This window comes from Trematomus bernacchii, unplaced genomic scaffold, assembly GCF_902827165.1.
Source record: "Trematomus bernacchii unplaced genomic scaffold, fTreBer1.1, whole genome shotgun sequence".
Classification (NCBI taxonomy): Eukaryota; Metazoa; Chordata; class Actinopteri; order Perciformes; family Nototheniidae; genus Trematomus; species Trematomus bernacchii.
Genome location: NW_022987633.1, coordinates 43,980 through 57,699, shown reverse-complemented (window position 1 = coordinate 57,699; position 13,720 = coordinate 43,980). Strand labels below are relative to the sequence as shown.

Sequence of the window (13,720 nt, the reverse complement as noted above, 5' to 3'; positions counted from 1 at the left end):
GTTATTTATTATCATTTCAAAAGGGGCCTTTTTATGAGTTTTGGAGTGTTCCCTCTCCTGTAGTGTGTTCTATAGGTTTCTGTGCATGTAAATGGTCTGCAAAGGCTAAAATCCCTGTGTTCCCTCCAGAGGGAGTTTCTCTCATACACAGCTTTTTAGGAAATGACGTAGCGCTGCTCTCATCTATGGACTCCGTTGTTTATTTCCGTAACATAGTGACATCACTATGAAACACTTGCACTTCCATTAGCTAGCGCTCCAACACATTGTACGTGATAGTCTAAGGGGCGGGACATCTGGAAGCGATTGACCAATCACAACAGAGCCGGCCGGCCAGCTAACCAATCAGAGCAGACTGGGCTCTGATTTCAGACAGAGGGTGAAAAGAGGTGCTGCAGCACAGGCAGTATGAGAACAATAAAGAGCTTTTTGAACATTAAAGCATGGAGACATGTCCCAGTAGAGACACTACATACTGATATACACCTGATCATCAGCAGGAGAGGACTCTTTAAAGTAGAGACACTACATACTGATATACACCTGATCATCAGCAGGAGAGGACTCTTTAAAGTAGAGACACTACATACTGATATACACCTGAACATCAGCAGGAGAGGACTCTTTAAAGTAGATACACTACATACTGATATACACCTGAACATCAGCAGGAGAGGACTCTTTAAAGTAGAGACACTACATACTGATATACACCTGAACATCAGCAGGAGAGGACTCTTTAAAGTAGAGACACTACATACTGATATACACCTGAACATCAGCAGGAGAGGACTCTTTAAAGTAGAGACACTACATACTGATATACACCTGAACATCAGCAGGAGAGGACTCTTTAAAGTAGAGACACTACATACTGATATACACCTGAACATCAGCAGGAGAGGACTCTTTAAAGTAGAGACACTACATACTGATATACACCTGAACATCAGCAGGAGAGGACTCTTTAAAGTAGAGACACTACATACTGATATACACCTGAACATCAGCAGGAGAGGACTCTTTAAAGTAGAGACACTACATACTGATATACACCTGAACATCAGCAGGAGAGGACTCTTGAGTATAAAACAGCCATTTTTTGCAGTTCAGTTTTATGTTATGATGTAAAATTGCAGAGAGAACATGCTTGTAATGATGACAGTGAACATTTAAAAACAGCTTTATCATGGTGTGGTTATGCAGTAGCCAGTGGTTCAAGCTGGTGAACACACTGAAGATGTAATACATGCTGAGTCGCTTTGATATAGTTCATGTTGGTGAGGTGTGTGTCAAATCTTTCCCCAGGTGTTTTTAACGTTGACCTCAGTTACCAATATCAATACCCAGTTATAGTCGAGAAGGTAACCTCACATATTTTCCCCTTTTCACAGCTTTTAAGGCGATATGCATGCTTTAAAGCAGACTTATTGTCTTTATTCTACTATTGATAAAGATGCAGGTTAAAGAACAACGTATTTAATGCAAGAAAGGATCATGAATGATTGTTTAAGTTACGTTCTCAGACAACGCTCTGCAGCGAGGTGACAATATTGGGTTATCCAGTTATCCTTGGGCTAATCTCGGTTTTCACCAAGCCAAAGCCTTTCTTATTGGGGTAGATCACCATGGCAACATGTAAACATTAACACCACTGACCATCAACCCACTGGAAAAATACATTCCTACAGGACCCTTCTATGGCTTTCAACACACACACACACACACACACACACACACACACACACACACACACACACACACACACACACACACACACACACACACACACACACACACACACACACACACACACACACACACACACACACACACACACACACACACACACACACAGTTAATTAGCTCACATTATTGTAAATGCAACACTTCAGATAGACCTCAACAGGCTTGCTTTTGTAATAGTATTGCATATTATAACAGTATAACATTGCGTTTAAACTTTTTAAATTTCAAAAAGTTTAAAACATCTAATAATGAGAATGTTGGAAATACTAGAAAATACATCTATATATAAACAATCCTTTGATGGTTGCTTTAATATCATATGAAGTACTTCTCATTTCAATCCCGTCTCTGTCCCATGAACAGCTCACAGCATAGTGAACAGAGCCAGTTCACAAGCAGCTTCTCACGGTTCTTTAGAAACACTAAGGTTACCAGCGGCATTGACACTAGAATTATATTTAACGTTTCATGTTGAAGAAATGCTCACCTGTCCACTTCGTCACGTGTCATGATGTCTCCTTTCTTCAGGGCTTTGATGGCGCACAGCTTGCTGGACTTCTTATACTCTGCCAGCAGCACCTTTCATCAGTTACAAGATACAGAGGCAATATGAATGCAACTCAACCTTCATATCTTAAACATTTCTAACATTACAGAGTACAGACAGGGGCTGAGGGAGGGAGGGAGGGAGGTTTCTGGAGGGACTTGGACTGGGGAAGATGAGATTGACACCTTTTACCTTAATTTCTCCCTGACTCAGATCTTTGGTTCTGCTCTGGACACTTCTACAGGTAGAACAAGGAGAGTAGATGCGTACCTTACCAAAGTGACCTCTCCCCAGGACTGAAATGCAGTTGAAGTCTCGCATGTGAAGTCCTTGGTCCATGCTGCAAGAAAGTGCAAAAGAGCACAGATTGAAGAACTCCTCACCCATTTTGATCATTTTCTAATAGTTCTGTGTCCTCCACGATCATATCATAAATAAAAAGGGTCTTTAATGGCATCATGCATAACAAAGAAGAAAGGCCAAAGTTAGGGTGGTAAATGTATTATGTATCATTTTACAGTTTAAACTTAATATACAAAAAATATATTAAAGGTCACCTGTTATGCAAAAGTCCCTTTGTCATGTCTTTCATACATAAATATGTGTCTCCTCTGTGTTAATAGTCTCAGAAAGTCTCAGGAACCAAAACCCCTCTTTTTGTTCTGATCCATGTAAAGGGAAATTCATTTGGTGAGCCTTCATCTTCATTTTCTTTAGGTCTATGCATGTGACCACTCATGATTATGTAAGTGTAGTGTTCCAGTAATGTACAGATGGACAGCGACCTTTGGTTTGTTTGTTCTAATGTGAGACTTAAGGGTGGGGGTAAAGCTGTTCTAACGTGGGACTCCAAGGATAGGGGTCCAGCTTATGGCTATGGCGCGTTCACACCGGAGTACTTTTCCCACAATAGTTCATCAGAACTACGATATATTTGCGTTCACACCAAAAAGCCCCAGGAACTAAATTAGTTCATCAGAACCATTTTTACCCGCTTTTCAGTCCCTGCTAGAGAGCAGGGACTTTCGTGGGAGAAAAAGGTTCATATGTCTGATTGGCTGGGCGGAATGCAAACCACGCCCCGTAAATCTCTGAAAAGGTTTTGCTCGCCGCCATTGTTTTGTTCGCATTAAACTCAGCGCAGCGCACCAACGAAGAGATTACTTTTGTGAAAGCAGTTATTATGGCAACACTAAATAAATCATCGGAGCGGTGGAGTGATGAGGATGTGTCGGTGCTTCTGGCGATCTACTCGGAGGACGTGATCCAGAAGCTTCTACTGAAGGCAGTTTCCGTTGTTCAGCAAAGTTAGCCGGCCTGGGAACCGTCCACAGCGCAAAGTCATGCCGGGACGACGACGATGGTAAAATAAAATACATGCACTGCACTGTTTTAATCTGCACAATACTGGTCTCAGATGTACTTTTATTTGCTCAGTAGATCGAGCTAGCCATGCTGGCTAACACTGTTAGCAGGCTGACTCCAAGCTGGCGAACAACATCTAGCTAGCTAGCTATTCTCAGCCGCTATGAAAACGTTTTGACTTGTGAATAAGTGTGCAATGTTCTGTAATTTGCTTCACTAACTTAAAGCTTAAACAGTTGATTACCTGCATGCCACAAAGACTGATGTTCTAATATTTTGCACATTTAAGTAAAAATGTAATTGAAATTCAATTTATTTTTCCTTTTTTTTTATTGATTGTTATAATTGTACTCAGCCATGTTATGTTAGATGTCAATCCACTTACACTGTAACTACTCTGGCCTTGAAAGAAGGTTACGCATCTAACTGATGTCCACTAATCCCTATAAAACAAGTTCAAGCATACATTAAGCACAAAACAATAAATAAGGGCACTTTGATATTTATTTTTTATTTGATATTATTTGATCCTATCTTATCTTCTACTTTACACCTGTATTTTGTACACTGTCCCTGCCTGCACCATGTCCAATGTTGTCTCTGTTGACAACCTACTAGGCGATTAAACTGATCTTGTATCTTGCTTATTTCTCCTGAGGAAAGCGGGCACGCGATGACAGCTTCCTTGACACCATCATGGCGATGGACCGCCGTCCCACGGTCAGCAAGGAGAATGAGGACCTGCGTGCCAAGGAGATGCACGACGAACAGCTGCTGCATGCACACAAGGCCCAGGAATCGGACGACCAGCTGCTCATGGTGATGCCGCGCCATGCTGACAAGGCGGCGTGCCAGGTGGAGGTGTCGGCGCGCCAGGTGGAGCAACAAAATACCTTTCAGGCTGGGCTTCTGGCAGTGCTAAGCGAGCTGATTAAATCCAACAGGCCTTCAATAAAAAAAAAAAGGAGGCGTGTGGCACAGGTTCAAACCCCACTGCAGTCAGCATGTCGTTGTGTCCCTGGGCAAGACACTTCACCCCAAATTGCCTACACCTGGGACAGTTAATTTTGTATTATTGTGATTATATATATGCCACTGTTATTAATACTGACACTTCACTTTGCACTAAGGTGTGTCTGCTGCTGAGCTATTGTATATTGTTATTATATATATATTGCCACTCTTATTATATTGTTTTGATACTACTGACACTTTCTTTTATATTGAAAATGTTAACTTCTATTTACATTAAAACTTTTAACTTGTATTTACATGCATACGACACACCTGGGACAGCGTGATGCCGTTATTGATATTGTCTTGAGTGTGCAATAAAAGAGAACCTACATGGCGATTAAACAGATAATGTATCTTGCTTATTTCTCCCCTGACACTTTATCTTTACAGTGACCTGTGTAGCATCCTATACATCACATGTAAGTGATTATTCTGATACCATCATGTTTCATCGGTTATAAACTGGCGAAGCTTTATTTATTGCGGCTTTCAAAAAGATAATTTCATTGTATTTCAAAATGGCGTCCATCAACACAAGCACTATTTATAGAAAGAGAAATGGTTAAGTTTGTAATTACCAGTGTTGTGAGTTCAATATTTGTAATTAATTATAGTAAGGGAACATCTTAGGAGTTAGTGTAGTGAGTTTCAGAGCAGTGTAATAATGATTTGACCTAAAACTAAATGTTTTTATGAATGTCCTCTGAGGAGGACATGGGGATTTGCTAACTTTTTATTTCCCCCATTTTACACGACACAAATGGAGGCCACTATGGGCCACAACTAACACGTAGGTTTCTGTAGGGTTCATGGCAGACGGATGCAGTTGCTCTCAGGAGGATATATAATAAAAGGTGTGTTAACTGCTGAGCCTATTTACTGTGCATACGACACACCTGGAACAGTTTATTCATTTCACACAGGTTACGCAATCCATAGCGTGTGCATGTCGTCGTCCAATCCTTTTGTCAATCCTTCTTAACCGCCTTCGCTTCCGTATCAGCATTGCTATTGCATTTGACTGGTCGACGATCTGTATTTGTGTTTGCTTAAATAACTCAGACGAAGCTCATGTCTGAGGTCGGAAGGTAACCAGACGCCTCATATACAGCAGGTGGGCGTGGCAGTATACGCGGGAGGTTCTTCTTCTTCTCTCGGTTTTCTGGCGGATTGCAACTTTAAGGTGCATACCGCCACCTACTGTACTCGCCGTGAAGTTGTTTGCGGCCTGCCAGTAAACCCAAAGCAGAAGAAGAAGAAGTGACGCGCCTATATGTGTCCTTCAACAGCAGTGCCTGCCTATGGAGCTTGGGTGCATAAAAGCCTGCTGGACAGAAGGAGATGGGGTCAGACTTCCCCAGGCCTACGCGGCAGAGGAACTCTGTCCCTGTACAGCTGAGCAGTATACCACTGCTCTGTTTGTGTTCAATCATTGTTCTTGTTCCTTTTGTAATAAATGTTAAAAATTTGAGAGAAGTCTGAATGCTTTTCATTTCTCACCAGGAAATACATTCATTTCCACCACAATCCATTTATATAAAAACCTGTCTGAAAATGAGCTGATCAGATGTTGGCCACTCTGTGATGTCACAATGTTTTTAACCAATCACTTCACAGAGGGGCGTGGCCAGCAGCAGCTCATTAGCATTTAAAGCTAAAGACACAGAATCAGCACTTTTGAAACAGGGCTGAAACAGAGGGGATTATGGGATGCTGCAATGATCTGTTTGGTGTTTCAGCCAATCAGAGACATGTTCTGTATATATCTGAGACCTGGAATATATTGATGAAAAAGAGTATAATAGGGGACCTTTACAGCGGATATACCCTCTCAGTAGGACTTACTGTGGGGGGGGATGAATTGAGGGATTTCTCCTGGGCTTCGGGCTCTTGTTCTCACTAGGACACTGTCAGGGAATAGAATTAAAGAAACGCATGAAAACAAAATAAAAACAAAGACATTGATTTTAAGAGAGAAACAGGACACACCACTATATTTAAACAAAGTAAATATTATCTGCTATTAATCCCTTATTTTACTGGCAATTATAACATAATAATGTAGAAGTGTTCACCCCTGGAGATTCTTTAGTGTGCTTTCTTGAGCGATGTGGAGATGGGCTGCTCTGCTCTTCAGGGAAATGTAGCCCCAGCACAGCAGCATCTCTGAAACAAGAGGAAGAGGTTACTTAAGTGCTGCCTTATGGCTGCTCTTAGTTTAGTTATCTTCAGTGATGCATCTTTATTTACTTAGATTCATTTCTTTAAGCATTAGTGATGTTAACAAATTAACAACCAAATCTTTTTACAGTCCAGTATGTGGCAGGTCAGCCTGTCAAACGTCCACACAAAGAAAACACATGTATCAAGTGAAAGTAACCAACACTGAGAACAGAGTCTGTCTGCACTTACACTAAAGTTACAGTCTCAAAGCACAAGATATAAGAACCTCCTGTTCTCATGAGGGACTAACTCCTAACAGTGCCCACTGATATGTCACTTTGGATCTACAGTTTGAAAATAATGTCATGTTCTTTACTTCTTTTTACTCATTAATCATGTCCTCTTATCTTTTTTCATAGATATACAGATGTATATTTGTTATGTATAAAAATTCATGGCAAAAGTTATGCACTTGTTTTTAAAAAGATTTTAGATGTAGATTTAATGTTCAAAAAAGGAGGGAAAAAAACAGTTTAAAGTCTATTTTGGGTGACGGTGAATGGAGTGGGTCAGATAAAGTGCAGTGAAAGAAACAAGAGTCATTTGTAAGCAATGATCACTCAAACAACAGGAATGGTGCTTTTGTAGGGGACATTGTTTTAGCAACGGATTGATCATCATTGGATTGAGTCTAAATAAAGTATGACAATCTAAACCACTTCAATCAAACCTGCTGTCCTCTCCTGCACTACATCCAGAGCTGGGTCCTCCCCACAACATCAGAACAACTTGAGCTGATCAAATATCACAATATCCTATCTAACATCCTCCTTTTGTCTTTCCTTTTCCTACTCCTTTCTTTATGTATTCTTTTCTTTATTGTCATTATTTATCTTTATTTTTTTTTCTTCATTTTGTGTACTTAGGTTGGTTATAAATACTTTTTGTTTGTACATATGTTTGGTTTGCACTGTGAAAAATGATAATACAAAGTAAACAAAGAAATGAAGTATACAGAATATTGTATGGTTAGAAATTATGAATAAAGTTGACATATTGTTATTGTTGACGATGCCATGATTTTAGGGCAGGAATACCGTGAACATAGTTTAACGTGACAGAGGAATAAATACACACATACACTGTCAGCTTTGCTTCAACCGGAAGTGACACGTTTTATTGCGCATGTCCCTTTTATCACGGGAATACAGGAAGTGATTAGTATAAGAGTATTAAATAAACAAATTCATATATTACAATTCATAATTCAACACCCCCACTTACTCTATACTGCACAAATTCTCAACATTAATTCAAATCTAAACACCTTGTACACTTGCACAATAACACAGTGTTTGAAACTTCTGGGGTTATTTACATTCCAAACAAATACTTTACAAATGTCTCACTTTTGACCTTTGTTGCTGGCTTAGTGAAAATATCAGCAACCATATCCGCTGTAGGGCAATAGTCAATGGTTATCATGTTATCACTCAGTACAGTTCGAACAAAATGATACTTGATATCCACATGTTTACATCGTTGACAACATACTGGGTTCTTGGATAGAGCGCACCCTGGTTATCTTCAAAGATGTTCACAGGAGTATATTGACCCTCACTATCCATGCTCTCTATTAGCTGCACAAGATACAAACTCTCTTGTGCGGTGGCAGCCAGTGCCATGTACTCTGCCTCACATGTCGACAAAGCTACTGTTTGCTGTTTCTTTGATCTCCAAGAAATAACAGGCCCATTGCTAGTTAGACTAAAACAGTACCCTGTTATACTCCGTCTGTCATTTTGGTCTGTTGCCCAATCCGCATCACAGTATGCAACAAGTTTCAGTTTTTCTTCTTGTTTAAAACATAGCTCCTGATTAATTGTGCCCTTTAAGTACCTCAATACATGTTTAGCAGTTAACCAGTGTTGTTCTTTTGGCTCTGAAAAATACTGTGACAGTTTACTGACTATCCAACTTAGATCAGTCCGTGTAGATGTCATTAAATATATTAAGCTGCCTACCACTTCACGATATTGTGTTGCATCAACAGTTTCACCATCATCATCAAAGTTTTGTTTCTGTTCACACGGGGTGGACCTTGGCTTACAGTCATTCATACCAAACTTTTCCACTATTTTTGTTATGAATTTCTTTTGACTCATCCTTATTTCTCCTTTTTCCTGAGTAAAGTCAATGCCTAGGAAATGTTTAAGTTTCCCAAGATCCTTCATTTTGAATTTTGTGCTCAACATTTCTTTCACAGTATTAATTGCGTGAATATCATTAGCTGCGATAACTAAGTCATCCACCCAAATAATCAGAATGATCCTCTCATTTTCTATTCCTTTACTGTAGACACAGTGATCAGCTGGGTTTTGTGCAAAACCGTTCATCTGGCTTTATATATCTCAATCTTTTCTGTGTTTTCTTTGATTGTATAGACCCAGCTACCCCCCACTGCATTTTTGCCCTCTGGTAGTGTGGTCAATGTGAATGTGTCATTTTCCTTAAAGGCCGCTACACACCCACCTGAGACCAAAGAACGCGTACCGAAGGCGTCCCGACTTTTACGTCAGCTACGTCGCCTGCGTCGCCTGCCTACGCCGCCCGCCTACGAACACACCGCAAATACTTCAGTCGACGAGTGGCAATAACTGTCCTTACCAGCAGGCAGCGGTAGTGTGAACAGCCAATCAGAGTGATTGCTTGTCCCGACTTTCTCTGACCTCCCGCGGCCGATTCAACATGTTGAATCGGCCGCGGGAGGCGTCGGGAGGTGTGAAAAGGTGCCGTAAAGAGACGACGGTGCGGGACACACAAACCTGAGTAGGGCGCCGCGACTGCCTCTGACGGCCTCTGACGGCCTCTGACTCCCAAAATCGGGCTGGTGTGTCCGGGCCTTAAGAGAATTCATTTCCTCCTGCATAGCATCAGTCCAGAGTTTTGACGCATGGCCTCTTTAAAGGTGTTTGGTACATTACACATTACTCTGTAGCAGTAGTCAATATATACATACTAGGGCTGTCAGTCGATTAAAATATTTAATCGCGATTAATCGCATGATTGTCCATAGTTAATTGCGATTAATCGCAAATTAATCGCACATTTTTTATCTGTTCTAAATGTACCTTAGAGGGATATTTTTCAAGTTTTTAATACTCTTATCAACATATGAGTGTACAACTATGCTTTATATGTTTGTTTATTATCATTTGAACAATGACAAATATTCTCATGAATATTAAACACAACAACCTCTGAACATTACAAATATTCGCCTCAATTCAACCTGGAAGCTCTCTCATACAATCCTGTGTGTGTGTGTGTGTGTGTGTGTGTGTGTGTGTGTGTGTGAGTGAATGTGGAGGATCGTTGGAGCTATGTGCAGCTCAAGGCATATATGCCTGTGTGTATGAGCTGTGTTGCGGCACTATCCGTGCTGAGTGTGCTGTCTGGCTACCTGCATAAAGTCAAGTGCTCGGCGCAGTTGTCGGCGAAATGTCGCTCCTCTGTTTTCATTGAAACAGCTCCTTATATCCGTTAGCTCAGCTAGCTAGCACCAGATGCTAACAACAACACGTAAGGTGTGCTTCGCTCGCGCCACACATACACACACCCTCCCGGTCCTCCCGATGGCCAGTCCGGGCCTGCCGGTGAGCGTGGAAGTGTGGTCTGCCACAAGCGGGCAGCAGGAGCGGGGCTGTCAGCATCAGCTTGTAGATGGTATTTTAAACTCGATGCGCTCTGAAACTACGGCGGCCGAGGACAAAAAATACACATGCGTTAATCGCGTTAAAATAATTAGTGGCGTTAATTTTTTTTTGCGTTAACGCGTTATTAACGCGTTAACTTGACAGCCCTAATACATACTTATGGTCGTCACACTGTACTTTACATTCGTAGTCCTCTAAATACTGAGGTCTCTTCCTTTCTCTTTGGGGACAGCGTCTATTTTGACCTTCTGCTCCCTTTCCTGTCTGAGTGTTAGTGTCATCTGTCTCAGTTCAAGCCTCCTGTGTCTCTTTTGGACATGAGTCAGTCCCCTGGGTTTCTGGCTTGGTGGATACAAACCTTTTCTCATAAAAATCGTCATCACTTGCCTCAAAATCAGTCTGTGTATGTCGCTCGACTACACTTTTTGTGACAAACCAGCGTGTCTTGCTCTCCTAACTCTAAATGCAGGTCAGCGAGTTACTCTCAGCCCTCCCCAGTGGAAAGCTGAGCAAAGACAATAATTGGCCACTTTTGTGACAGCGTTGTCACAGCTGTGTCAGAGAGATGTTTCTGGCCCACAGAGTCTTACCGTGGCGGGGAAGTGTTTGCTGATGGGGGGCCAGTGAGATGGCCAGCTAAGGGAGGGCTCATGGGCTCCAGGGAGCTGCAGGGGGGCAGGATGCTCATCATCAAACGGCCCCACGTAGCAAAGTTCATGTTCATCTGGGCCGCACGCAGGAAGTCCTTCCCTGAAGACAAAAAAAGAGATGGATCAGAACTGTATACTCAAAGGCTTTAAAATGCAAGCAGTGGAAATCTAAAATAAATCATAACAAATATTTAACAAAATGATGTCAGATTTCTTTTTATGTCTTATCATTTTGTTAACAGTAAACTATAACTAAAGAGAGCCTGAAACACGACTTCAACAAGCTAAAGTAATACATGAATATTTGAAGACATGATGCAATATGAGAACATGTTGCTACCTCTCTCTTTTGGGAAGATTCTCCTCTGCCTCTGGAGTTTGGAGCGCCGCTCAATGACAGGATTGATAAACGTCACCTGGAAATGAGCAGAATTGTGATTTTTATTTGGGATGGATGTAACATGGATATTTGTGTGGCTGTGTCATATTTATTTTAATCGCACCTATTAATCCCCAGCTGATCAATAATAGAAAACAAATGATAATATACATATATGGACATGGATATTTTTATGTTTCATGTGGAACCTATATGCTGCAGGTCTCCCTTGAAAAAGAGATCTATGATCTCAATGGGACCAATCTGGTTAAATAAAGGTTTGAAATGAAAAATGAAATGAAATGGACATGAGTAAAACTTTTCATTTTTAAATATTCAAGATTCAAAGGCGTTTTATCGTCACATGCACAGTAGCTACAGTACAGTGTACAGGCAATACAAATCTTTAGTTGAAAGCCCCTCCAAAAATGCAACATAAATGTATATAAGACATAAAACAATAACACAAAAAAAAACAATAAAAATAGTGCAAAAAGAAACAGTAAAATAGAGTAGAATAAAATGGTGCAATATTATGTTGCAAGACCAATGTGCAAGTAATGAAGATGAATTAAACTATATACATGTAAAAAACTAAAATAATACAATAAGCAAAATGATGCAGAGAAGGATTTTAGTGACCAAGTAAATGCAGGAGTCTAGATACATAAATAGAAGAAGATAAACAAGAATTAAATGTAAAATGAAATACTGTACAGTGAAATGTGTCATTTATATTATTAGAAGCCAAACTTTTATCTGGAATGAGAAATGTAGCATTCATATGTGAGAAGCACAGTGTCCAGTGATGAGTGCGTAAGTGTAGTTTGAATATAGAGAGATGCAGGAGGAGATAAAGGTGACATATGAGAATATGAACCTCAATAAAGAGCAGGCCCTGGGGCTCCAGCTGCAGACACATGCCATGCCTCTGATTATCCAGGAAGTCCTCCAGCCGCAGGAACTTCACCCCGCTCAGCGCCCGCCAGTCCCTCCTGTGGACAGCGATCTCCAGCTCCCTGGACTACACACACGGGATTTCATCACATGTTTGCCTGCCAAATACTGAATTAATACATTTGGTGAAGCAGCATTATCGTTTTGTACTCCCCATGACTTGTCCTTTTAAATGTGAAGGCTGAGTGATAGACAGAGAATGAGAGCTGGAATGTTCAATGCAATATCTAAACATGAGTCTTAGGGATGGGGGGTGTGTAAGGGTAAAGCCAGATTAGATCAAATGTCCGAGGATTAGCAGAGACTCACTGACAGCTCTGTGTTATTGTTCTGCTGTTGACAGATGTTCACCATTAAGGAACATTCAGATGACATCTTGCAATAAACGAGTGCAAGCGACACTGTTAGTTTAACACAAACTGCAGCAGCTATCATGAAGAGGAGACGGCAAGAAGAGAGTCTCTGGAACTATTTGACAGCGGGCTGATCATGGTTAACTGTTGTAGGTTACATTAGGCACAATAATGCAGATGATTAGAATCTGCTGGTTCCTTTATAGTCAGCATGGATAGTGAAGCATTCTGCTGCCTTATAAACATGTGTACAGGTGACTTCTCTTTTTGGAGAACTGTAATCGTTTTCTCACAGAAAATGTTACTTGATGCCTCATATGTGTTTTATGATTATCATTTGTATGTTTCTCTTTAAAGCATGGGAGGCGGATCATAAGCTGATCGGAGGAGCAGGGCTGTACACAGATGCAATTCTAAACAATATATTGAGTGAGCAGCACATTATTAAATGAACCTTTAGTTATTTAGTACTTCCTAGACAACACCATCATTACCCTCTATCTGTAACATGTGAACCACACTTTCTTTACATTCAAATACTGCTCTTTCTAAGACAGCAGTTTTACTATAAATATATTTTTTGTAAAACTGCAGTATTACAGTCAAGGCAACTTAGTTAGTTCTCAGGTTTCAAGCAGGATTGTGGAGTAAGCATTAGATAAGAGCAGTTGTGTATGAGGTATGTATGTTGGAGGTTGTGGCTCAGTGGTTAGTGCGCTGATCTTCGGATCACGGGGGCACTGGTTCAAATCCTGCTGCAGTCAACATTCCGCTGTGTCCTTGGACAAGACACTTCACCCCAAATTGTTCCTGTATTGAATGTA

The 13,720-nt window shown here is 40.8% G+C and overlaps 1 protein-coding gene across 1 annotated transcript in view; it reads right to left on the bottom strand.

Annotated features, from left to right (window-relative positions):
• The window catches only part of pkn3 (protein kinase N3), a 32,169-nt gene that overhangs the window by 3,773 nt on the left and 14,676 nt on the right, over window positions 1-13,720 (bottom strand). The window contains exons 9-15 of the mRNA XM_034133055.1: window positions 12,467-12,610; window positions 11,548-11,623; window positions 11,148-11,307; window positions 6,754-6,844; window positions 6,524-6,585; window positions 2,567-2,636; window positions 2,237-2,328 (exon numbers count right to left, since the gene is read on the bottom strand). Coding sequence (XP_033988946.1) covers window positions 2,237-2,328; window positions 2,567-2,636; window positions 6,524-6,585; window positions 6,754-6,844; window positions 11,148-11,307; window positions 11,548-11,623; window positions 12,467-12,610 — 695 coding nt within the window. The remainder of the gene's footprint in view (window positions 1-2,236; window positions 2,329-2,566; window positions 2,637-6,523; window positions 6,586-6,753; window positions 6,845-11,147; window positions 11,308-11,547; window positions 11,624-12,466; window positions 12,611-13,720) is intronic.